At 43.9% G+C, this 26,000-nt stretch overlaps 1 protein-coding gene across 6 annotated transcripts; it reads left to right on the top strand.

Annotated features, from left to right (window-relative positions):
• The first annotated feature begins 556 nt into the window (after positions 1–556).
• ZNF468 (zinc finger protein 468) lies at positions 557–25,953 on the top strand. 6 transcript variants are annotated; one of them, XM_054466018.2, is made up of 6 exons: positions 557–760; positions 2,190–2,313; positions 4,038–4,125; positions 7,060–7,186; positions 22,547–22,623; positions 25,076–25,953. In XM_054466018.2, exons 3-6 carry the CDS (start codon positions 4,111–4,113, stop codon positions 25,169–25,171), a joined length of 315 nt encoding a protein of 104 aa, XP_054321993.1. In that variant the 5' UTR covers positions 557–760; positions 2,190–2,313; positions 4,038–4,110; the 3' UTR covers positions 25,172–25,953. The 6 variants fall into 6 exon arrangements, with proteins under 6 accessions (XP_054321993.1, XP_054321992.1, XP_063514434.1 ...); XM_054466017.2 differs by lacking the exons at positions 22,547–22,623; positions 25,076–25,953 and adding exons at positions 10,968–11,085; positions 14,580–18,203 and having other exon boundaries at positions 570–760; XM_063658364.1 differs by lacking the exons at positions 22,547–22,623; positions 25,076–25,953 and adding exons at positions 3,188–3,306; positions 14,580–18,203 and having other exon boundaries at positions 658–760; positions 3,987–4,125.
• Positions 25,954–26,000: the final 47 nt, after the last annotated feature.

The raw sequence follows: 26,000 nt of genomic DNA, 5'->3' as shown, positions 1-26,000 counted from the left end.
ATCCACCTGCCTCAGCCTCCCAAAGTGCTGGGATTACAGGTGTGAGCCACCGTGCCCGGCCTAATGAAAATTTTATTTTAAAAATTAAAAAAAAAAGAGAAAGAAAGACTGCGGGAGGGAATGTTACATTGTCGCCCAGGCTGGCCTGGACCCCCAGGCTGAGCGATCCTCCCGCCACTACTTCCTGAGTAGCTGGGACCTCAGGCTCCCACGGCCGTGCCCGCATCACTGCTGTGTTTAAGCAGCAGGTGGTGACCTCACTCCTCCCTGGCCTGAGCACTCCGTCCTGCGTCCCAGGCTCTGGCCCTAGGGAAGTCTCTGCAGCTGAGCACAGGGTGGACTCTCCCTCCCGAGTGAATGGAGAATAGAAAGGGAGAGGATTTCTATTCTGTTCTGTGGGCCGTCAGCATGAAATCGTACGTTCCGCCCAGGCAGGGCTTTGCATTTCACATTCTAGTTTGCATCCTCCTCCCAGACTATTCCAGGGCTTTTGAGTTATCTTTCTGCCTTCCTGGCTGCTCTCGCCGCCAAAACCCGGAAAACAGGGGTTGGGAGGAGGCTGAGACTCACAGGTCCCGCTCTGGCCCCGCCCTCTGCCAGTTCTAAAGGGCAAGGTCTCTGGCTTCGCGCCCCGCCCACACCTCACCCAGGCCCCGCTCACCTCCTCCTTGGCTCCACCCAGGCCTGGTTTCTGTCCTGCGCGCGCAGATTCGCGCAGACCAGGAAGCGGATCCAGTGGAGTGACGGTCACACCGCGGCGGTGAGTTTTGCTCTGTGTTGTATGAAGTCTGAGCTCCCCAGGTCCCGGGCACTTCTGTACATGGGACGTGGGGTCTCCATAGAGCTGGAAGTTCTCGCCTTTCTTCCTTCACTCAGAGCAAATGGAGATGTTCTACTGGGAGTCCGGAAGTCCCTTCTTTTTAGGTTTAAAGTCGCCCTGAGGCTAGTCCCGTCCCCGGTCTTTCTGCTATAGGGCAATGTATACTCTTCCTATCGCGTAGTTTTCCTGCTCAAAGCCGTTTTTTGACTCCTTCCGCATTGCGCTTTTTAAAGTCCTCACCCTAGAGGTGTATCCCCACCCTGCGCGCCTCCCAGCCTCACCCTCTTCGGTTCCTGGAGCACAGCGCCGCGACTCCAGTCCCGGGGAGGCCCCGGTCTCTGTCTGGTCCTGGGATCCTGCGGATCCCACCCTTGTCCGAAGGCGTCCTCGCCCACCACCTGCCTCCTCCTCTTGCTGGGCCCTGGCGCTCCCCAGGTCTCCCCTCCGCAGTCACCGGTTCCACTTAGCCCGCGTTGGAGAGGTGCCCGGGTCTTGTCCTGTGACACAGGGTGTTCTTGCCTGCCCATCTCCAGCTCTCGGAAAGTGCGCTCCTCCGAGATGCAGGCGTCTTACTCCAAACCCTCATGTGATTGTGTGGGCCAAAGGGATCAGGAGACAGACAGAGGGACTGAGAGAGCAGTAGAAAACCTGAGACAGAGAAAAGAAGAATGAGAAAGACCCATAACAGATGGCAAAGTAGAGGATGGTGAGGGATTTGCTAAGAGACAGCAAAAGTGATAAAAGATAAGAAAGCAGGAGGAGAAAAGCAACTGGAGAAATGTAGAGAAAAGCAAGATGTACGGAGAGATGAAGGACAGACAGCAAGATACAGGGAGGGGCAGAAATGTGGAGGCTCATCAGAGTGAGGAAGAGGAGGAGTGATGTGGAGCCAGGGCACACAGCAGAGTGATGCTGGTGGCAAGGAGAACAGAGGGAGAACCACAGCAGGGAGGACAGAGGGGATCTGGGGTGCGGAGGGGATCTGGGGTGCCAGATTGGGTCCGGGGGATTATAACAGGGAAGAGAGAATTTAACAGGGAGAGGAGAGGAGGCGCTGAGATGGGATAAGAGGCAGAAATTCATGGAGATTGAGGACGATCTAAAGATTGGGGAGAAGGACCAACAAGAGGCTAAATAAGTTGCAATGATGGAGCCCGGCTAATTTTTGTATTTTTAGTAGAGATAGGGTTTCACCATGTTGGCCAGGTTGGTCTCAAACTCCTGACCTCAGGTGATCCACCCACCTCCACCTCCCAAAGTGCTGGAATTACAGGTGTGATCCACAGCAGCTGTCCACCCATGTATTCTTGATTGAAAAAATTTGCTTATGTCTTAATTCTACAGCTGACTCTGTTTCCCTGTTTTCAAGGTCAAGAGCTGTGTGTTTACACTTCTGCATTTTATAAATGTTCCTGTGATTTTCTTGTAAGGAAGAATTCGATGTTGGGAGTCAATTTCATCAGAACCTTTCAAAAGAATTTTCTTTAACCCAGGTATGTGAAAAATGCTTCTCTAATTTTAAGGATGGGATGATAAGACCAACCCATCCCATTAGCCCTTCCAGGCCCCCATGTAAGAATTCAGGCATGCCTTCTCACTCATCTCAGACCTTCTCAGGGTAACCTCGTGAAAATGTTTCCAGCTCTGAGCCCCAGTGAGCCTCCCTGCATCTTTGCGATGAAGGCCTAGACCAGAAAAGCTCAACCTGAGTGATCCTGACCCCTGAAATGATTGGCAAAATAGAGGCTGTGTCTGGGTGTGGCTTTTTTCTGGGAGAGGGGAGTGCCCAGTTGTAATTAGAATTTTCAATGAGATGCAGTACCCCAAAAATGAAAAAAAAAAAAAGGCAATAGAATGGAAGAAACAGAGTGTTAGACTCAGAAACAGAGAGGATCTTCAGAGGCCTTTCTCTGTATTAGAATATCACAGCTACATCTAAAGAAGGTCATGTCAGTCCCTGGCAGGGAACCCTCCACCTGCTTCCCATGTTCCCCAGGACAAAAGTCCAACTCTTCACTTTGGCTCCACAGCCCTGTGTTTAGGGTCCCTGCCAGTGTCCAGCCTCCTCCTGGGAGCTTGCCCTCCTCTCACGACTCCCTCTGCCCCAGTCACATTTGCTTTTCTCTTTTCAAACATCAAAATCCTTCCTGTCTCAGGTCGTTGTCCCTGCTCTTATTCAATGTTTCTAAATGAAGATGGCACTGTCCCTTTCTCCTTCAGGTCTAGGTTCAGAGCTGTCTCCCATGTCCTCCCACCCCCATCTGAAGTTCCCTCTGCCCACCAGTGTCTATCACATTACTCAAGTTTCCTTATCTCTGTGTCAATCCCAACAGAAATGCACTTTTTTTTTTTTTTTTTTCCAAACAGACTCTCACTCTGTCCTCCGGGCTGTGAGTGCAGTCTTGTGATCTTGGCTCACTGCAACCTGTATCTCCTGGGTTCAAGTGATTCTTGTGCCTCAGCCTCCCAAGTAGCTGAGATTACAGGTGTGTGCCACCATACTCTGCTAAATTTTGTATTTGTATTTGTATTTTATTTTATTTTTGAGTCTTACTCTGTCACCCAGGCAGGAGTGCAGTGGCGTGATCTCAGGTCACTGCAACCTCCACCTTCCACGTTCAAGCAGTTCTCCTGCCTCAGCCTCCCGAGTAGCTGGGATTACAGATGCCCACCCAGCTTGGCTACTTTTTGTATTTTTGGTAGAGACAGGGTTTCACCATGTTGGCCAGGCTGCTCTCGAACTGCTGACCTCAAGTAATCCACCCACCTCGGCCTTTCACAGTGCTAGCATTACAGGCATGAGCCACTGCGCCTGGCCCAATTTTTGTACTTTTAGTAGAGACAGGGTTTCACCATGTTGGCCAGGCCAGTCTCAAACTTCTGAGCTCAAGTGATGCTTCCACATCAGCTTCCTAAGTAGCTGGGACCAATGACACACAGACATGCACCACCATACCTGGCTAAGTTTTTGTATTTTTGGTAGAGATTTCATGAAGGGGAGCTCATCCTAGCCCAGCTCCCCACTGCTGCAGCATGTGTGTGGGCTTCTCCAGGAGGAGAGTGGGAGTTTTCCTGTAGGAATTTTTTGTTCATGGTGCAGTGGGCAGCAGAGGGGACTGTATTTCCTCAGGGTGAAGTCTCTTTTGTTTGTGTCATTGTGTTACAGGAAGGGGATGTGTTGATTCTGAGCAATAAACAACATAATTTTTACATTCAGGATTGACTTCTAAAGATTCTTGGTACGTGAGGAAGAAACCCAGAAGAGGAAGAGGAAAGCAAAGGAGTCAGGGATGGCTCTTCCTCAGGTGAGATGATATTCTCCATGGATTGTTCTGTCTCCTTCCTTTCAGATACCCTGGGCCTTGGAGTTGGGAATCTTCTCTGAGTCTGAAGCATCCTGCCTGACAGGTTTGCTCACACTCATCCATGCCTTCCCTCAGTCCCTCTTATCTCACTTAGATTCCGTCTCTCATGACCCAGTGACAAGAGGTTGGGAAGAGGCTGCACTGGGCATGGTCCTGGGAAGGGCTCACACCCAGACATGGATGGAGACGGGGTGAGGGTCCCATGGTGTCAGTGCTGTTGGGCAGCAGGGATTGTTCAGGGGCCACATATGGATGCACTGTCAGCTCTCTGTGGACCAGGATTAGAGCAGCTGCCAATGGGAGATATGTATTAATGTGCACAAAGTACGTGGTAAATTCTAGAAAAGGAGACCAATAAGGGAAAATCTTTTCTCCCTGATTTTATACCACATTTTTAGGTAATTGAGTGAGTTACTGTGTTTCTGACTCCAAAAATCTTACTACTTAGAATGGAAAGTTCATACATAAACATGAAAATTCATGAATGATTCCTTTATTATTATTATTATTATTTTTTGAGACGGAGTTTCGCTCTTGTTACCCAGGCTGGAGGGCAATGGCGTGATCTCAACTCACCGCAACCTCCTTCTCCTGGGTTCAAGCTATTCTCTTGCCTCAGCCTCCCGAGTAGCTGGGATTACAGGCATGCACCACCATGCCCAGCTAATTGTGTATTTTTATTAGAGACAGGGTTTCTCCATGTTAGTCAGACTGGTCTCAAACTCCCGACCTCAGGTGATCTGCCCACTTTGGCCTCCTAAAGTGCTGGGATTACAAGCATTAGCTACTGTGCCTTGCCTATTCCTTCATTATTTTAAGAATATGAAATCAATGTAAATAACAGCAGGAGATTCATTCAACCATTCTTAGCACATTAAGCTCATGAAGACAGTGGTGTTACTATGGAGAGGCTTGTGAAACAAGTGCTTTTGGTAAAAATGGTTACAATTTTTCTCAAATATGTGAGCAGTACTTCTTTTTTATCCTAGAGGAGAAAGCTGTATTCTCATTCCACCTATTAATATTATTATTATTATTATTTTGAAATGGAGTCCTGCTTTGTTGCCCAGGCTTCAGTGCAGTGGCATGATCTCAACTTACTGCAACCTCTGCCTCCCAGGTTGAAGAGATTCTCCTGCCTCAGCCCACTTAGTAGCTGGGATTATAGGTGCGTGCCACCACGCCTGGCTAATTTTTTTGTATTTAGTAGAAACAGCATTTTACCATGCTGGCCAGGCTGGCCTCGAACTCCTAACCTGGTCTGACCACCTCAGCCCCCCAGAGTGTTGGGATTACAGGCACAAGCCACCGTGCCCAACCCCACCAGTTATTATTAAATACAAATGGTTATATTTCACCATCACGTGATGTATATATTTGTTTTGTGGTAAAACTCCAAGCAAAGCTGCAGCTTAGACCCTTTCCCATAAGGCTTCTCATTTCCCTGTCACATCCTCCACCCTCCTTCCAACCTCACTGGGGAGCCGCTACTGTCAGTTCTGTGTTAGGTGTCAGAGCAAGTCTCGTACACGTGTATTTCTGCATCATTATGAGACTTTAAAAAAAATTCTGGGTCGGGTGCGGTGGCTCATGCCTGTAATCCCAACACTTCGGGAGGCTGAGGTGGGTGGATCAAAATGTCAGGAGATGGAGACCATCCTGGCTAACATGGTGAAACCGTGTCTCTACTAAAAAATACAAAAAATTAGCCTGGTGTGGTGGCGGGCGCCTGTATTCCCAGCTACTTGGGAGGCTGAGGCAGGAGAATGACTTGAACCTGGGAGACGGAGCTTGCAGTGAGCCGAGATTGCACCACTGCACTCCAGCCTGGGCAACAGAGGAAGACTCCATCTAAAAAAAAAAATTCCATTGTAAATTAAAAAAAATTTTTATATATTTTTTACTTTACATTTGGGGCTACATGTGAAGGCTTGTTACAGAGGTAAACTCGTGTCATCAGGGTTTGTTGTACCAATTATTTCATCACTCCGGTATCAAGCCCAGTACCTAATAGTTATTTTTATTTTTTTTTTTATTTATATATGTGTATACTTTATATATGTACATAACACATCCCCACACACATGCACACACATATACATACAAATACATATATACACATATGTATATATTTTGAAAATCTTTTATATTTTGAAAATCTGGGACAAATCACAACCCTTTGTATTAACATCTAGTGTTTTGTGAGTCTCTGTAGGTTTTATTATTTTGTGAACATATATATACACGATTGATTTTTGTATTTTGAGTAATTTTGTTTTCATGTATTTTATTTTATTTTGAGATGGGGTCTTGCTCTCGCTTTGTTGCCCAGGCTTGAGTGCCCTGGTGGGATCGCAGCTCACTGCAACCTCCACCTTCAGGGTCAAGCCATCCTCCCTACTTAACCTTCCAAGTAGCTGGGACCACAGGTGCCTGCCACCACACCCGGCTAATTTTTTTTTTTTTTGAGGCGGAGTTTCTGTTGCCCAGGCTGGAGTGCAGTGATGCGATCTGAGATCACTGCAACCTCTGCCACCCAGGATCAAGTGATTATCCTGCCTCAGCCTCCTTTGGTGTGTCAATAAAGTTTCAAACATTTTTATAACAGGAACCCTACATTGATTTTTTATTTGTTTATTTCTTATATTTTTCACAAACATAAGAAATTTATACTGAAAGTATGCCTTGATTATACTCAAAAAGTGTAATAAAACACATCTGGAGAGACATCATGTGGTGAGAAATCCGTTTCTTGGATTTGTCAAAACATTCACTACAATTAAATCCATGCTTTCCCCTCTCTCCTCCTCTCATTTTCTGTAAAGATAAGATCTCCTCTCATAACCATTTGGTTAAAATGTGTTTTCATTTCAGGGTCTATTGACATTCAGGGACGTGGCCATAGAATTCTCTCAGGAGGAGTGGAAATGCCTGGACCCTGCTCAGAGGACTCTATACAGGGACGTGATGCTGGAGAATTTTAGGAACCTGGTCTCCCTGGGTGAGGATAACTTCCCTCCTGGGGATGTGCTCTTGTGTATCTTTGCATTTTCTCTTGTTTCTCTTGGGAGCCACATTTTTGCTTGACTAAAATGGAAGCTGTATTGATTTTGAAATGAAAAGCTTCATGATGTAGCATCTGGACTTTCACTGTCCCCTTTGTTTAGATGTTCTGCATTCTTCATGATACCTCAATGTGGGTTCCAGGACTAAAGTAGGCATAAAACATTATGGCAAGCTGGGCATGGTGGCTCACAACTGTCATCCCAGCACCTTGGGAGGTATGTGGATCACTTTAGATCAGGAGTTGGAGACCAGCCTGGCCAACATGGAGAAACTCAGTCCCTACTAAGAACGCAAAAATTAGCCAGGCATGGTGGCACAAACCTGTAATCTCAGCTCCTAGAAAGGCTGAGGAAAGAGAATCACTCAAACCCAGGAGGCAAAGGTTCTAGTGAGCCAAGAACACACCACTGCACTCCAGCCCAGATGGCAGAGCAAGACTCTGTCTCAAAAAACAAAAACAAAGCCTTATGGCAGACTTTAAAGATATCCAGTTCCCTGTTTGCTTCTCCTGTGCTTTTGACTCAGTATTCTTGGAAGAGAGCTCGATGTCCACATATTACATGTTACAATGCTCCCCAAGCATTCAGAAGGAGGCAGTAGGTGGAACAGATTACGGATCATTCTGTAATGTGTTCTTTCCTACTGAAACCTAGGGCTGGGACTCTAGACTCTCTTTTTATAAGCAGGAGTCTCTGACCTGTTATCTCCATGTTGGAGCAAAGGAAATAGCCCTGGACTGTGTAGAGTGAAGTGAAAATAGCAAAAAAAAAAAAAATCCAGATGGGTGGGAATATATTACAGGTGTAAACACAGGTAAGAGCTCAGATGGGCAGAGTGGAAGCTCCACCTTCAAATAGTGTGTGGGGAAACTCTGCAAGTGGGAGAATTCTGTTGGAAAAGGAAAGTTTAAGTCCTGACATCTCTGAATGGACATCTTTCTGAAGGGGACCTGCCCCTCCACACCTGTGGGTATTTCTCATCAGGTGGGATGAGAGACTCAGAAAAGAACTAAGACACACAGACAAAGTATAGAGAAAGAACAGTGCACCCAGGGAACTGGCACACTCAGCATGCGAGGACCTGCATCGGCGCCAGTCTCTGAGTTCCCTCAGTGTTTATTGATCATTATTTTTACTATCTTAGTGAGGGGTGTGTAGCAGGGCAACAGCTAGGGAGAAGTTCAGCAGGGAAACATGTGAGCAAAGGAATCTGTATCATGAATAAGTTCAAGGAAAGGTACTGTGCCTGGATGTACACCTAGGCTAGATTTATGTTTCACTTTACACAAACATCTCAGTGTAGTAAAGAGTAACAGAGCAGTATTGCTGCTAGCATATGTCACCTCCAGCCATGGGGTGCTTTTCTCCTATCTCAGAATAGAACAAATGGGAATGGTCAGTTTTACACTGAGACATTCCATTCCCAGGGATGGGCAGGAGACAGAAGCCTTCCTCTTATCTCAACTGCAAAGAGGCCTCCCTCTTTCACAGCTCCTCCTCAGCACAGACCGTTTATGGGTGTTGGGCTGGGAGATGTAAGGTCTTTCCATTCCCCCGAGGCCATAGCTCAGGCTGTCTCAGTTGGGGGAAACCTTGGACAATACCCAGGCTTTTTTGGGCAGAGGTCCCTGCGGCTTTCTGCAGTGCATTGTGTCCCTGGTTAACCAAGAATGGAGAATGGTGATAACTCTTACCAAGCATACTCCCTGCAAACATATTGTTAACAAGGCACATCCTGCACAGCCCTAAATCCCTTAAAACTTGATTCAATACAGCACATGTTTCTGTGAGCACAGGGTTGGGGCTAAAGTTACAGGTTAACAGCGTCTCAAAGCAAAACAATTTTTCTTAATATAGATCAAAATGGAGTTTCTTTTGTCTTCCTTTTCTACATAGACCCAGTAACAATCTGATCTCTCTTTTCCTCACACTTTCTTTGCACTTGCTTATCTCTCTGCTCTTACTTTCTTTCTTTTCTTTCTTTCTTTTTTTTATGACAGAGTCTCATTGTGTTGCCCAGGCTACAGTGCAGTGATACGATCTTGGCTAACTACAGCCTCCACCTCCCAGGCTCAAAGGATTCTTGTTCCCCATATTCCTGAGTAGCTGGAACTGCAGGTGCTCACCACCATGCCCAGCTAATTTTTGTGTTTTTAGTAGAGAGGGGGTTTCACCATGTTGGTCAGGCTGGTCTCAAACTCCTCATCTCAAGTGATCCACCTGCCTCGGATTCCCAAAGTGCTAAGATTACAGATGTGAGCCACCATGCCTAACCATTGTTACTGTTTTAAATAGTTTTGTCTGTTTTATCTTTTAGTTCTTAGTAAACATATAAGTGGTTTAAGCATGATTCCAGTGTGACTATAACAACAACGTTAGTGTCCATTCCTTTCAGTATGCAGAAGTGAAGTGTGTTGTATAGATATTTGGGCAGAGGTTATTGTTGCAGGTATGTTAAACATCTTAAAGTTATAGCATAATTATGAAATGTAAAATTTCCATAACCTGAACATGTGCAGTGGCTCAAACCTGTAATCCCAGCACTTTCAGAGGCTGAGGTGGGCAGATCACCTGAGGTCAGGAGTTCAAAACCAGCCTGGCTAACATGTCAAAACTTCATCTCTACTAAAATTACAAAAATTAGCCAGGTGCAGTGGTGGGTGGCTGTAATCCCAGCTAATCAGGAGACTGAGGCAGGAGAGTTACTTGAATCTGGGAGGCAGAGGTTGCGGTGAGCTGATAACACACCATCGCACTCCAGCCAGGGAGACAAAAAAAAAAAGAAAAAATCCATAACATACAAAAACTACTTCTTCTCCACTACAATTTTTTTATTTATGTCAGAATTATTTCTGTGTATTTTGCATTTCCGTTAACATATATGTACAGTGTTTTTCGTGCCTTTTATTTTAAATAATATGAAAAAAGTTTAGTTATGAAGAAAAGGTGTACATATGCCAGTTTCTGTATCTGTCCTCTTATTAATTAATTACTTTATGTATTTATGAGACAGAGTTTTGTTTTTGTCACCCAGGCTTAAGTACAAAGCTGCAATCTCAGCTCACTCCAAACTCTGCCTCTTGGGTACAACCGATTCTCCTGCTTCAGCCTCCCGAGTAGCTGGGATTACAGGCATGCGCCACCACACCCATCTAATTTTGTATTTTAGTAGAGACAGGGTTTCTCCTTGTTGGCCAGGCTGATCTCGAACTCCTGACCTCAGGTGATCTGTCTGACTCATGCTCCCAAAGTGCTGGGATTACAGGAATGAACGACCGCACCTGGACTATCTGTTTTTTTATTTACCTTTACTGGAGCACTTTATTTATTTATTTATTTATTTATTTGAGACAGAGTCTCACTCTCTCACCCGGGCTGGAGTGCAGTGGTGTGATCTCGGCTCACTGTAACCTCTGCCTTCCGGGTTCAAGCAATTCTCCTTCCTCAGCCTCTCGAGTAGCTGTGACTACAGGCATGCACCACTACACCCAGCTAATTTTTGTATTTTTAGTAGAGATGGGGTTTCACCATGTTGGTTTGCCAGGATGGTCTCAATCTCCCGACCTGGTGATCCGCCCGCCTCAGCCTGCCAAAGTGCTGGGTTTACAGGCATGAGCCACCACACCCGGTCTGGAGAACTTTATATAGGCTTGTGGGTTGGAGTTACTCTTTAGCCTTCTTTCATTTCTTTCTTTTTTTTTTTTTTCTCTGAGACAGAGTTTTGGTCTGTCACCCCGGCTAAAGTACAGTGGTGTCATCTCGGCTCACTGCAACCTCCACTTCCCAGGTTCAAGCAATTCTCCTGCCTCAGCCTTCCAAGTAGCTGGGACTACAGGTGAGTGCCAACACACTGGGCTAATTGTTTGTATTTTTTTAGTACAGACGGAGTTTCAGCTTGTTAGCCAGGATGGTCTCAATCTCCTGACCTGGTGATCCTCCCACCTCAGCCTCCCAAAATGCTGGGATTACTGGAATGAGCCACCACACCTGGCCTGTCGCAAGGTTTCTAAAACATGTTAGTGCTAGTAGATGGCTTCAAGTATTGCAAGTTTTACACTACGGACTCTTAACTTCCTTTGTTTAATAAGATTTGTCAGCCTTTGGTGATGTTGATGATGAGATGCTCCTGTTCCTGTCTCTGTCATTTCACTGTCCTGTTAGAAATAGCTTAGAGTGATTGGCCGGGCGTGGTGGCTCACACCTGTAATCCCAGCACTTTGGCAGGCCAAGGTGGGTGGATCACGAGGTCAGGAGATTGAGACCATCTTGGCTAAAATGGCGAAACCCCGTCTCTACTAAAAATACAAAAAATTAGCCGAGCGTGGTGGCAGGCACCTGTAGTCCCAGCTATTCCGGAGGCTGAGGCAGGAGAATGTCATGAACCCAGGAGGCAGAGCTTGCGGTGAGCCAAGATTGAGCCACTGCACTCCAGCCTGGGCAACAGAGCGAGACTCCATCTCAAAAAAAAAAAAAAAAAAAAGGTTGGGGGGAGGGGGGAGGGATAGCATTAGGAGATACACCTAATGCTAAATGGCCAGTTAATGGGTGCAGCACACCAGCATGGCACATGTATACATACGTAACTAACCTGCACATTGTGCACATGTACCCTAAAACTTAAAGTATAATAATAAATAATAATTAAAAAAAAAAGCTTAGACTGGCTGGCCACTGAGGCTCACCCCTGTAATCCCAGCACTTTGGGAGGCTGCAACCTCAAACTTGAGGTCAGGAGTTTGAGACAAGCCTGGCCAACATGGTGAAACCCCATCTCTACTAAAAATGCAAAAATTAGCTGTGTATGGTGGCGTGCACCTGTAATCCCAGCTACTTGGGAGGTTGAGGCAGGAGAATCACTTGAACCCTGGAGGTTGAGGTTGCAGTGAGCCAAGATCATGCCACTGCACTCCAGACTTGGTGACAGAGTGAGACCCTGGGCTGAGGTGGGAGAATCACTTGAGGTAGGAGAATCATGCCACTACACTCCAGCCTGGGTGTAGAGTGTGACTGCATCTCAAAAACTAACAAAAAAGGAAATAGCTTAAACTGGGAGGCTTAAGACACAGAAAGTTATTTCTCATGAATTTGGAAAGTGGGAAATCTAAGAGTAAGGTGCCAGCCAAATTGGTTCCTGGTGAGAGCCTTCTTCATGGTTTAGCCCAGCCACCTTCCTGCTGTGTCCTGATACGGTGGAAAGAGGAACAGGCAATGAGCTCTTTAATGTCTCTATAAATGCACTAGTCCTATGCACGAGAAGTCAACACCCATGACTAAATTCCCTCAAGGTCTGCATCTGCAGGAACATCCTATTAGAGAATACCACATCTACCAAAGCTTATTTGAGAAGTAGTTATTTATCTTATTTTATTTTTTTGAGACAAAGTCTCATCCTGTCGCTGAGGCTGGAGTGCAGTGGCATGATCTCATCTCACTGCAACCTCCACCTCCTGGGTTCAAATGTTTCCTGCCTCAGATTCCTAAGCAGCTGGAATTACAGGCGTCTTCCTCCGTGCCTGGCTGATTTTTTTGTAGTTTTAATAGAGATGGTGTGTCGCCATGTTGTCCAGGCTGGTCTTCAACTCCTGACTTCATAATTCACCCACCTCAGCCTACCAAAATGCTGGGATTACAGGCATGAGCCACTGCACCCGGCTGCTAGTCAATTCTTGTTCCTGATAAAGCTGTGTATTTTCTTGACCCCATCTATCAGAAGGTAGTGATCTTAACATGTATTTCAGTTCTTACATTGTGTACTGGTGGTAAGTACAAGTTTTGGCTTTTTTCTTAAGAAGGAATTGTTTAGAATTCTTCAGTCTGTATAAATCTACTTATTATTTTCTTGCTTGTTTTATCATGGGTTACAATATTTGATTAATTGATTTTTATGAATTTATATGTGAGTTTTTGGTATGTGGTATACAATATAACAGACACACTCCCCCCATTAATGTCAGAAAGTGCCACAGGGTGCAGTGGTTCATGCCTGTAATCCCAGGACTTTCGGAGGCTGAGACGTGTGGATCACCTGAGGTCAGGAGTTCAAGACCAGCCTGGCCAACATGGTGAAACCTGATTTCTACTAAAAATACAAAAATTAGCTGGGCATGGTGGCACATGCCTGTAATCCCAGGTGCTCAGGACCTAAGGCAAGAGACTAGCATGAACCCAGGAGGTGGAGGTTGCAGTGAGCCAAGACCATGCTGTCACACTGCAGCCTGGGTGACAGAGTGAGACTCTACTCAAAAAAACAAAAATACAAAAAAATTTTTAAAAAGTCACAACATAACTGTTCCACATGGATATAGGTAATTTTGTAACAGTTATTCAGAAAAATATGTTATTAACATTTTCTTTCTTTTTTTTTTTTTTTTTGAGACAGAGTCTCACTCTGTTGTCCAGGGTGGAGTAAAGTGGCACAATCTCAACTCACCACAATCTTTGCCTCCCAAGTTCAAGCGATTATCATACCTCAGCCTCCCAAGTAGCTGGGATTGCAGGCGCCTGCGACCACGCCAGCTACTTTTGTTTCTTTAGTAGAGACGGGATTTCAACACATTGGCCAGGCTGGTTGAACTCCTGACCTGAGGTGATCCACCTTCCTCAGCCTCCGGAGTTACTGGGATTACAGTCACAAGCCACCATGCTATGCCTTTTTTTTTTTTTTGAGATGGAGTCTCATTTTGCACCGAGGCTGGAGTGGAGTGGTGCAATCTTAGCTAACTGCAACCTTTGCCTTTTAGCTTAATGCAATACTTGTGACTCAGCCTCTGGAGTAGCTGGGAGTACAGGTGCTGTGTAGCCACCACACCTGGCTAATTTTTGTAATCTTCTGTTGTCTTGTCAGTGCTATGATTGTTTGACAATAGAGAATTTCCACTAATTTTGGTTATTCTTACAACAGCTTGTTGTGGATTATTTACCAATATAGTATATTGTGTGCTTCTTTAGCATTTAATTGTATACCCTAAATACGCTGTGAATATGGAGAATATATATTTTTCTCTGATGTGACAGTGATATATATTTTGCACAGTGTGACACACTTTAGGGTCACAGTGGAAAAACACTCCTTTCTTTAGACCCAGATGTGTTTGTGCCCTGTCAGTGTTTCATCATGATATTGGGAATAGGCTTCCATAGAAATGATTTGAAGTACATGTAATCACCCTTTATTTACTAAAGAATCTTACTCCTTTTGTGTTCCTAAACTTTGAAGCTCATGTTTGGGAAGTTGAAAATAACTATTGTTTTTTCTGTGATATTTACCCATTTCAGTATTATATACCATCTGTACTTAATTGGAAACCTATTGGTGTTTAAATTTTGTAGATATCTCTTCCAAATGCATGTTGAAGACATTGTCATCAACAGGGCAAGGCAATACAGAAGTGTTCCGTGCACCGACACTGCACAGACAAGCAAGTCACATTGGAGCACTTTGTTGCCATGAAATTAAGAAAGACATTCATGACTTCGAGTTTCAGTGGAAAGAAGATGAAACAAATGGCCATGCAGCACCCATGACAGAAATCAAACAGTTGACTGGTAATACAGACCAACATGATCAATGTCATGCTGGAAACAAGCCTGTTAAAGATCAGCTTGGATCAAACTTTCATTCGCATCTGCCTGAACTGCACATATCTCAGCCTGAGGGGAAAATTGGTAATCAAATTGAAAAGTCTATCAACAATGCTTCCTCAGTTTCAACATCCCAAAGAATTTCTTGTAGACCCAAAACCCATATTTCTAATAAGTATGGAAATAATTCCCTCCATTCTTCATTACTCACACAAAAATGGGAAGTACACATGAGAGAAAAATCTTTCGAATGTATACAGAGTTTCGAATCCTTTAATTGTAGTTCACTCTTAAAAAAACATCATATAACCCACTTAGAAGAGAAACAATATAAATGTGATGTGTGTGGCAAGGTCTTTAATCAGAAGCGATACCTTGCATGCCATCGTAGATGTCACACTGGTGAGAAACCTTACAAGTGTAATGAGTGTGGCAAGACCTTTGGTCACAATTCATCCCTCTTCATTCACAAAGCACTTCATACTGGAGAGAAACCTTATGAATGTGAAGAATGTGACAAAGTTTTCAGTCGCAAATCACACCTTGAAAGACATAAGAGGATTCATACTGGAGAGAAACCATACAAATGTAAGGTTTGTGATGAGGCTTTTGCATATAATTCATATCTGGCAAAACATACTATACTTCACACTGGAGAGAAACCTTACACATGTAATGAATGTGGCAAGGTTTTTAATCGACTCTCAACCCTTGCACGCCATTGTAGACTTCATACTGGAGAGAAACCTTACAAATGTGAAGAGTGTGACAAAGTTTTCAGTCGCAAATCACACCTTGAAAGACATAGGAGGATTCATAGTGGAGAGAAACCTTACAAATGTGAAGAATGTTGCAAAGTTTTCAGTCGCAAATCAAACCTGGAAAGACATAGGAGGATTCATACTGGAGAGAAACCATACAAATGTAAGGTTTGTGACAAGGCTTTCCAGAGGGATTCACACCTGGCACAACATCAGAGAGTTCATACTGGGGAGAAACCTTACAAGTGTAATGAGTGTGGCAAGACCTTCCGTCAAACATCATCGCTTATAATCCATCGTAGGCTTCATACTGGAGAGAAACCTTACAAGTGTAATGAGTGTGGCAAGACCTTCAGTCAGATGTCATCCCTTGTATACCATCATAGGCTTCATAGTGGAGAGAAACCTTAATAGTGTAATGAGTGTGGCAAGACCTTCCATCACAATTCAACCCTGTAAGTCATAAGGCAGTTCACACTAGAGAGAAACTTTACAAGTGTAATGAATGTGGCAAGGTTTTTAATCAAAAAGCAACCCTTGCACATCACCATAGACTTCATACTGGAGAGAAACCTTACAAATGGGAGGAATGTGACAAAGTTTTCAGTCATAAATCAAACCTTAAAACACATAAGAAAATTCACACTGAAGAGAAACCATGCTGATGTAAGGTTCGTGACAAGCTTTTTGCATATAATGCATACCTGGCAAAACATACTAGAATTCACCCTGGAAAGAAACCTTAGAAGTGTAATGAGTGTGGCAAGACCTTTGGTCAAAATTCACACCTTGTAATTAAAAGGTCAAAATTCACACCTTGTAATTCTTAGTGGAGAGAAACCTTACAAGTGTAATGAATGTGGCATGGTTTTTAATCAACAATCATGCCTTGCAAGTCATCATAGACTTCATACTGCATAGAAATCTTACAAAGGTGAACAATGTGACAGTTTTCATTCACAAATCCAGCTTCAAATATATAGGAGAATTCATACTGGAGAAAAGCCATACAAATGTAAGGTTTGTGACAAGGCTTTCGGGAATGATTCACACCTGGCAAACCATACTAGAATTCACACTGGAGAGAAAGCTTACAAGTGCAATGAGTGTGGCAAAGCCTTTAGTGGGCAGTCAACACTTATTCACCATCAAGCAATCCATGGTATAGGGAAACTTGACTAATGTAATGATTGTCACAAAGTTTTCAGTAATGCTACAACCATTGCACATCATTGGAGAATCCACAGTGAAGAGAGATCTTACAAGTGTAATAAATGTGGCAAATTTTTCAGACATCGTCCATGCCTTGCATTTCACTGGTGAACTCATGCTGGAGAGAAACCTTATAAATGTCATGATTGAGGCAAGGTCTTCAGTCAAGTTTTATTCTATGCAAAACATAGGAGAATTCATAAGGAGAGAAACCTCACAAGTGTGATGATTGTGGCAAAGCCATTACTTCACATTCACACCTCATTAGGCATCAGAGAATCCATGCTGGACAGAAATGTTATAAATGTTGTCAGTGTGGAAGGGTCTTCAGTCTGGGTCTTTACTCCTTGCAGACCATCAGACAATTCCTTTTGGAGACAATTGTTTCAAATTCAGTGAGTATAGCAAACCATCAAGCGTTAATTGACATTAGAGTCAAATCAGCCTTGACCTGAGTTTGAGTTGACTTAACATTGAGTTCAAGCATTAATTGCCATTAAACTGTTTATGTTAAGAGGATTGCACTGGGGGCCATGGCTCATGCCTTTAAGTCCAGCACTTTGAGAGGCAAAGACAGGTAGGTCACTGGAGCTCATGAGTTCGAAAACAGCCTAGCCAACAGATGGGAGCCATTTTTCCCAGCCTTTATTTTCTTTTTCTTTTCTTTTCTTTTTTTCTTTGACATGGAGTCTTGCTCTGTCACCCAGGTTGAAGTGCAGTGGTGTGATCTCGGCTCACTGCAACCTCCTCCTCCCAGGTTCAAGCGATTCTCCTGCCTCAGTCTCCCAATTAGCTGGCACTACAGTTGTGTGCTACCACACCTGGGTAATTTTTTGTGTTTTTAGTAGAAACTGGGTTTCACAGTGTTAGCCAGAATGGTCTCTATCTTCTGACTTCATGATCCACCCGACTCCACCTCCCAAAGTGCTGAGATTACGGCATGAGCCACCGTGCATGGCCTGTTTTTTGTTTCTTTAACAAAAAGTTATACGGATTTCTATGAGTATTGTACTGAATCTAAATCACATTTGGTTATATAATCATTGAGCAATATTCATTTTTCCAATCAGTATGGGGTTTATATCTATTTATACACGTTTTTAATCATTTTGATCAATGTTTATAGATTTCAAGGTACAAACCTCACTTTTTATGTTTATTCCTAAATATTTCTTACTTTAAGTTCTTTAGCAAATGGAATTGGTTTTTAATTTTCTTTTAAAATTATTTATTGTTAATGTATGGAAATTCAACTAATTTTTGGTGCTGTTATTCTATTCTGCAAATAAACTGAATGTGTTTATTAGTTCCAGTGGCATTTTGGTTGACTTTTTGTGATTTTCTTCACAGAAGGTCATATCATCTACAAAGAAATAAAATTTGACTTCTTTCTTTCTGATTTGGATGAGTTTGATTTCTTTTGCTATTTCATTGCTCTGGCTAGGACAGCCAGTATTGATTGAATAGAAAGGGTGAGAGCATTCTTGCATCATGTGAGACCCTACAGGAAAAGCATTCCATTTTCCCTGATTGGTTATTTCCAATGTGGTCATTTCATGGATGGTCTTTGTATTGCTGAGGTAAATTTTCTTCTGTATATATTTTGTTTGGGATTTCTATGAAGACTGGATGTTGAATTTTGTGAAATGCTTTTTCTCCATGTATTGAGATGATGTGGTTTTCATCTTTGATTGTGTTCAAGTGGAATATCACATTGATTTGCTTGACTATGTTAAACCATCCTTGTATCTCAGAAATAAGTGGCACTTGCATATCAACAATCCTTTTAATATCCTCTTGAATACAGTTCGCTAGTATAAGGGGTCTTCAAGAAGTTCATGAAAAAAATACATATTATGTGAAAATTGCACATGATGTCACATTTTCTGCACCAAAATAAACTGGTACAAATCTGTTATAACATGTCTGAACAGGGTCTAGTTTGAGGCACTCAGAAGGGGAAGACATGAGTTTGAAAAAAGAATCAAAGCAATGTAAATTTTGCTAAAATTGAAACAAGAAGAAACATCAAATTTCTGATGAGACCAGATGCAGTGGCTCAGGCCTGTAATCCCAGCACTTTCAGAGGCCGAGACAGGTGGGTCACGTGAGCCCCGGTACTCAAGACCAGCCTGGGCAGAATGGTGAAACCCCCTTCTCTACAAAAAATACAAAAATTAGCTGGGCATCGTGGCACATGTCTGCTGGTTCAGCTTCTGTGGAGTCTGCAGTAGGGAGGATGGCTTGAGCCTGGAAGGTCGAGGTTGCAGGGAGACGTGATCATGCCACTGTACTCCAGCGTAGGTGACAGAGAGACAATGTCTCAAGAAATGAATATGGTGAAATTTGACTGGAGGAACAATGAAATCATTGATGCTTTATGAAAAGGTTATGGGGACAATGCCCAAAAGAAATCACTAGTTTGTAAATGGATAAGTCATTTTAAGTTGGGACAAGACAATGTTGACTAAAATATAGAAATTAGCTTGGTGTAGCGAGTGCCTGTAACACAGCTACTCGGGAGGGTGAGGTAGAAGAATGGCTTTCATTTGGGAAGCAGAGGTTGCAGTGAGCCGAGATCGCGCAGCTGCAGTCCAGCTGGGCAACAGCAAGACTCCGTCTAAAATAAAATAAAATAGGGCAAGGCGCGGTGGCTCATGCCTGTAATCCCAGCACTTTGGGAGGCTGAGGTGGGCGGATCACGAGGTCAGGAGATCGAGACCATCCTGGCTAACATGATGAAACCCCGTCTGTACTAAAAATACAAAAAATCAGCCGGGCCCGGTGGCGGGCGCCTGTAGTCCCAGCTATTCGGGAGGCTGAGGCAGGAGAATGGCGTAAACCCGGGAGGCGGAGCTTGCAGTGAGCCGAGATCGCACCACTGTACTCCAGCCTGGGCGACACAGTGAGATTCCGTCTCAAAAAAAAATAAAATCAAAAAAATAAAACCGCTTCTCAAAACAGCTTTGGTATAATCTTATGAGGCCACATCATTGTTTTGCAACCATAATATGTGTTCCAAATATTCTTCTATGACCCCACATTTCATTAGATATATTTTTTAACCATTTTAAAACTTTTTTCTCTGAAATTTATTGTGTTCAGTTTACATTGAAGACTGCATGCTCTCTAGTCTGCATCATACATTGGAAACATTTTCTGGTACCTGATAAATGATTTTAGGTTGTTTCAATGTGTACTTGATAAAGGCATCAAGTAACTTTTTCTTTATGCTAACATCAAAATTTAGTTGAAGTAGCCTGTTATTCCATTTTCTTTCTTTATGTCACCTCATAAAATGGTGAGCTGTGAGCTGCTAAGTAAACGTTCCCCTCAAGTTCCTCTGATCCATAATATTCTTTGCAGATGTTGAAGGATGGGCTGGATTGACTTGGAACCTTGTTCCAGCAGAGCCCCTGTGTTCATGAAGAAAACATTTGCTCAGATCTCATTTGTACCACTGCCTCTCTTTCAGCGTTTTCTTTTCTTTTTTTTTTTTTTTTGGAGATGGAGTCTGGCTCTGTCGCCCAGGCTGGAGTGCAGTGGCGCGATCTCGGCTCACTGCAAGCTCCGCCTCCCGGGTTCACACCATTCTCCTGCCTCAGCCTCCCGAATAGCTGGGGCTACAGGAGCCCGCCACCCCTCCTGGCTAATTTTTTTGTATTTTTAGTAGAGACAGGGTTTCACTGTGTTAGCCATGATGGTCTCGATCTCCTGACCTCGTGATCCGCCCGCCTCGGCCTCCCAAAGTGCTGGGATTACAGGCGTGAGCCACGGTGCCCGGCCTCTTTCAGTGTTTTAAATACCTATAGCTAGGGGTTCACAATTGTGTTTATTTTGAAGGTATTAACTATCATTTTTCTGTGACAATAATTACATATTTAGGATTCATGCCATCAGAACCTTAGAGGTTGAAAGAGACATTTCATTTGCTCAGGTGTATAAAATTGTCCTGGAATTTTTTTTTTCTTTTTTTGAGAAGGAGTGTCACTAGGTCACCCATACTTGAGTGCAGTGACACTATCTTGGCTCACTGCAACCTCTGCCTCCCAGGCCCAAAGATCCACCACAGTCAGTTCTCAAATGGCTGAGACCACAGATGCACAACACCACACCTGGCTAATTTTTTGTACTCTTGGTGAAGTATCTCCTGCTTGAAACAACAGTGTCTCAACTTGTAATGTACAGTTGAGGAATAAGACCAGAAAAGCTCAGTCAGAATGACACTGAGCCCTGAAATACTTTGCCAAATAGTGTGTGGCTTTTCCTGTAGGAGAGGGTAATGCTCAGGTGTAATTTGAATTTCAAATGGATTCCTGTCCTCCAAAAATGTAAAAATCACAAATACCAAAATGGAAAAAAAGGGGATTAGACTCAAATCGTCTTGAACATTTTCTTGTCTCTGTCCACACCCACTGCTTTTCCTTATCTCATCTCACAGCTTTAACCCACCTACCCATGTCCCCTGCAGGCCTCTCCACTGAGTTCTACAATCCTGTGTCCAGGTGTCTCCTCAGCTCTCTGTTGGGACATCAAACAGGCATCTCCACCTTTTATGTGTCCATAAGTGATTCCTAAACCCCCAAACACATTCCCTTCCAGTCCTACATGTCTCAGATGAGGGTGAGAGTGTACTTTTGGAAGCTTAGCCAAACTTTACAGCATGTATTTTAAGTATGGGAGATAAATTACATTATTTGTAAGTGTTGTCATTTGTAATGTAAAGAGAAATATGCATGTATACATAAAAGGACTGAGAAAATATATCATTTCCAAAATTATTTTGAGGTGTGAGAGAAAAATGTTTCAAGACCTCATCCCCTATGGATCTGCGCTCCCGGGACCCCTCTGACTTCATCTCCTGCCTGTGTCCTCCTCAATCCCTCTGCTCCAGCCATGCAGGTTTCTTTCCTTTTTCTGGGACTGAGGTTGCTCCTTTCTCAGGGCCTTCACTTGGGCTGTCCCTCTACCTAGGACTCTCTGGCCACTCAGCTGCAAGTGACAAGTAGCATTTCTTCCCTAAGTCTTTGTTCTGACATCATTTTTTCTATGGAAACTTTTGTGATCACCCACAGTCCCCCATTTGACATGACAGCACCACCTTCAACCCCACCTCTGGTCCATGTTGCCTGTTCTGTGTGATTCTTTTTGCTCCTTCACTGTTCATTGGATCCTGGTGGGAACAAGTCCCCAAGTGGAGAGCAGAGCCAGAAGGTGGGACTATGCTGGGCTGGTGCCCTCTGAGTGGAGCTCAACCCTGGCTTCACATTAGGGTTCTCAGGCATTTTGCAAATACATCTTTTATGCTGTTTTATCAGAGATTGCTATTATCACAGTATGGGACACACCCTCAATAATACCTTCAATGGCACAGGTGATTCTCATCTGTCTCCAGCATTGAATGTCAAGGCGGTTTCCTCTATGTTGAGAGCTGAGATCAGCCTGTGATCCACAGTGAGGTGAGGGGGCTGTGCTCTGCATGGGGTTGGGTTAGGGCCAGATCTGTGCCCTGGTGCAGCATGTGTGTGGACTTTTCCAGGAGGGGAGCAAGATCTGAAAACAGGTCAAAATTACCCTTGTAAGTTTTCCTGTGGCATGTTCTTATCTCTGCATAATCATTGGTGTAGTGGGCAGCAGAGGACCCTCTTTCTCAGGGTGAAGCCTCCCCTGTGTGTGTGTGTTTTGTCACAGGAAAGGAGGGAGTTGTTTCTAAACATTAAATCTGATTTTTTTCACATACAGGATTGATTTCCAAAGACTTATGTGAGAAAGACATCAAGAAGAGCAAAGAAAAGGAGCCAGGGATGGCTCTTCCTCAGGTGGAGTAATATTCTTCGGTGGATTTTTCTGTCTCTTTCCTTTCTGAAATGCAAGGTATTGTAGTAGCCAGTCTTCTGTGAGTCTGAAGCATCCTGCCTCACACATTTGCTGGCACTCACCCATGCCTTTTCTCTGTCCTTGTCATCTTCACTTAAATTCCATCTCCTATAACTAGTGACATGAGCTTGGGAAGAGGCTCCACTAGGCATGGTCCTGGGAAGGGCTCACACCAGACATGGATGGAGACGGGGTGTGGGCCCCATGGTGTCAGTGCTGTTGGGCAGCAGGGATTGTTCAGGGGCCACATCTGGATGCACATTTAGCTCTTTGTGAACCAGATCAGAGAAACTATATGAAATTCATATATTGTGGGGGAAAGGAAGAGAGATTAGACTGTTACTGTGTCTATGTAGAAAAAGGAAGACTTAAGAAACTCCATTTTGATCTGTGCTAAGAAAAATTCTTTTACTTTGAGATGTTCTTAATCTTTAACCTTAGCCCCAACCCTGTGCTCACAGAAACATGTGCTGTATTGAAGCAAGATTTAATGGATCTCAGGCTGTGCAAGATGTGCTTTGTTTAAAAAGTTCTTGCAGGCAGTATGCTTTGTGAAAGGCATCACCATTCTCCATTCTCAATTAACCAGGGACACAAAGCACTGTGGAAAGCCACAGGGACCTCTGCCCAAGAAAGCCTGGGTATTGTAAAGTATCCCCCCCATGGAGACAGCCTGAGATATGGCCTCATGGGAAGGGAAAGACCTTACAGTCCCCCAGCCCAACACCTGTAAAGGGTCTGTGCTGAGGAGGATTAGTGAAAGAGGAAGGTCTCTTTGCAGTTGAGATAAGAGGAAGCCATCTCTCTCCTGTTCATCCCTGGGAATGGAATGTCTTGGTGTAAAACCCAATTGTACATTGTATTTACTGAGATAGGAGAAAACCACCCTAGGGACACGCTGACAGCAATACTGCTCTTTACTGCACTGACATGTTTGTGTAAACTGAAACATAAATCTGGCCTACGTGCACAACCAGGCACAGCACCTTTCCTTAAACTTATTTATGACACAGAGTCCTTTGCTCACGTGTTTTCCTACTGACTCTCTCCCCACCATTACCCTATAGTCCTGCCACATTCCTCTTACCGAGATAGTAGAGATAGTGATCAATAAATACTGAGGGAACTCAGAGAGGCCAACGCTGGTGCAGGTCCTCACTTGCTGAGCGCCGCTCCCCTGGACCCACTTTTCTCCCTCTATACTTTGTCCCTGTGTCTTATTTATTTTCTCAGTCTCTTATCTCCACCTTGTGAGGAATACCCACAGGTGTGGAGGGGGAGGCCTCCTTCAATACATTAATGTGCATTGGTATCTGGCAAATTCTGGAAAAGGAGACAAACTAGGGGAGATATTTTGTGTCTGACTTTGTAATGCATTTGAAGCTACACTAGTAAGTCAATATGTCTCTGACTCCAAACTTTTTTTTTGAGAAACAGGGTGTCACTCCAGGGCACAGTCTGGAGTGCAATGGAACAATTCTAGTTTACAGCAGCCTCAAATTTGTGGGCTCAAATGATACCCACATTAGCCTGTCAAGGAGCCAGGATGATAGGCCTGTGCTACCACACCTGGCTAATTCTAATTTCAGAGAAGGTGAGAATGAGAGCTATATGCAGAATGAGGGAGGAAAACAGTAATGAAGACAAAGGGGGACTCTGGGTGTAGATAAGAAGTGAGTTGATTGAAAGTGATGATGAAGTGATGACATGTTGCTTCCTCTCTTTGTAACATAACTAATTTAAGTCCCTCTGGTCCTTAATATTCTCTGCAGATGTTGAAGGATGGGCTGGATTGACTTGGAACCTTGGTTTAGCAGAGCCCATGTGTTCATGAAGAAAACATTTGCTCAGATCTCATTTCTATAGCTGCTTCTTTTTCAGTGTTTTAAACACCTAGAGCTATGTGTTCACAATTTTTCAGTGTTTTAAATACCTGCAGCTATGCGTTCACAATGTGTATATTTTGAACATATTTCTGTGATTTTCTGGGAGTGAGTAATTACATGTTTGGGATTGATGCCATCAGAACCATAGACCTCAAAAGAAGTTTCTTTTGCTCAGGAATATACAAGATTGTTTTGGAATTTTTTGGTTTTTTTGAAGTGGCATGTCACTCTGTCAGGCTGGAATGCAGTGGTACAGTTTTGGATCACTGTAACCTTTGTGTCCCAGGCTCAAGGGATCTTATTGCATCAGCCTCCCAAGCAGCTGGGACTACAGACATGTGCCATGATGCCTGGCTAATTTTTTGTTTTTTTGGTAGAGATGGGTTTCACCATGTTGCCCAGATTGGTCTCAAACTTCTGGGCTGAAGTGATCTGCCTTCCTCAACTTCCCAATATGCTGAGATTACAGGGGTGACCCACACTCCCGTCTTGTTTGGGAATTTTCTAGAAGAGGAAAACCAAGGCAGCCTATTGGGCCTTCCAGGCCATTGCATGGGAATCAGCCACACCTCCTTCCTCCTCACCTCAGAGCATCTCAGGATAACTTGGTGAAGTGTCTCCTGCTGTGACCTTCAGTGACACCTGTAACATAGAGGTGAGGAATAAGACCAGAAAAGCTCAGTCAGAGTGACACTGACCCCTGAAATGACTGACAACATACAGTGTGTGGCTTTTCTTCTGGGAGAGGGTAGTGCTCAGTTTTAACTGGAATTTTTTTTTTATTTTCACATTTTAAATTTAGGTTTGTTCACTTAAGTTTAATGTTAACTCCATGCTGTGTTTTAGTAAGAACAATATAGATTCGGTACTGTGGCTCCAGTCAGATATCCAGTAGTACAAATTATCTTCAAGTTAGACATACTGAACAAAAGAGGTTGAGTGAGTGAAGGAGGGGAGGAGTGAGGGGAAGGAGGTAGGGGGAGGGGAAAGGAGAAGAAACGAAGCATTGAACAGCCATGTGGGCTTCTCCATAGCACCCTCAATGCTAACCTGCTTCAGTGGGAGAGTAAAGTAGGCAAGAAGGAGCAGCCATGGGTTGTTGAACTGTTACCAGCACCATGCTTTTCAGCAACACTTCAGCAGAGTTTGAAACATTTTTTACAGCAAAACCATTACAACAAACTCCCTCCCCAAACAACCTTTAACCATCTCAAGCTAACACCCAATGACTTTCAAACATTGGTATAAAATACAGTTTAAGCCATTAGAAAAATGAATACTGATAGCACTTATGCCTCTATCATGTGATGAACCTCTCTCTTAGGTGCTTGCCTCACCTAGAGGTCTAATGGCTTTCAGGTGTCATTTCCATTTCTAATGGTGATCTTGCCACATCTGACATGGAGACAATACAGTAATGCTGAAGAAGCCTC

This window comes from Pongo pygmaeus, chromosome 20, assembly GCF_028885625.2.
Source record: "Pongo pygmaeus isolate AG05252 chromosome 20, NHGRI_mPonPyg2-v2.0_pri, whole genome shotgun sequence".
NCBI lineage: Eukaryota > Metazoa > Chordata > Mammalia > Primates > Hominidae > Pongo > Pongo pygmaeus.
This window is presented reverse-complemented; position numbering and strand designations above follow the sequence as displayed.

Excerpts from the sequence above, each read along its gene's own strand:
- ZNF468 (XM_054466016.2), top strand. Across the intron at positions 7,187-14,579 it reads TAGGAACCTGGTCTCCCTGG|ATATCTCTTCCAAATGCATG; the intron begins GTGAGGATAACT and ends TAAATTTTGTAG.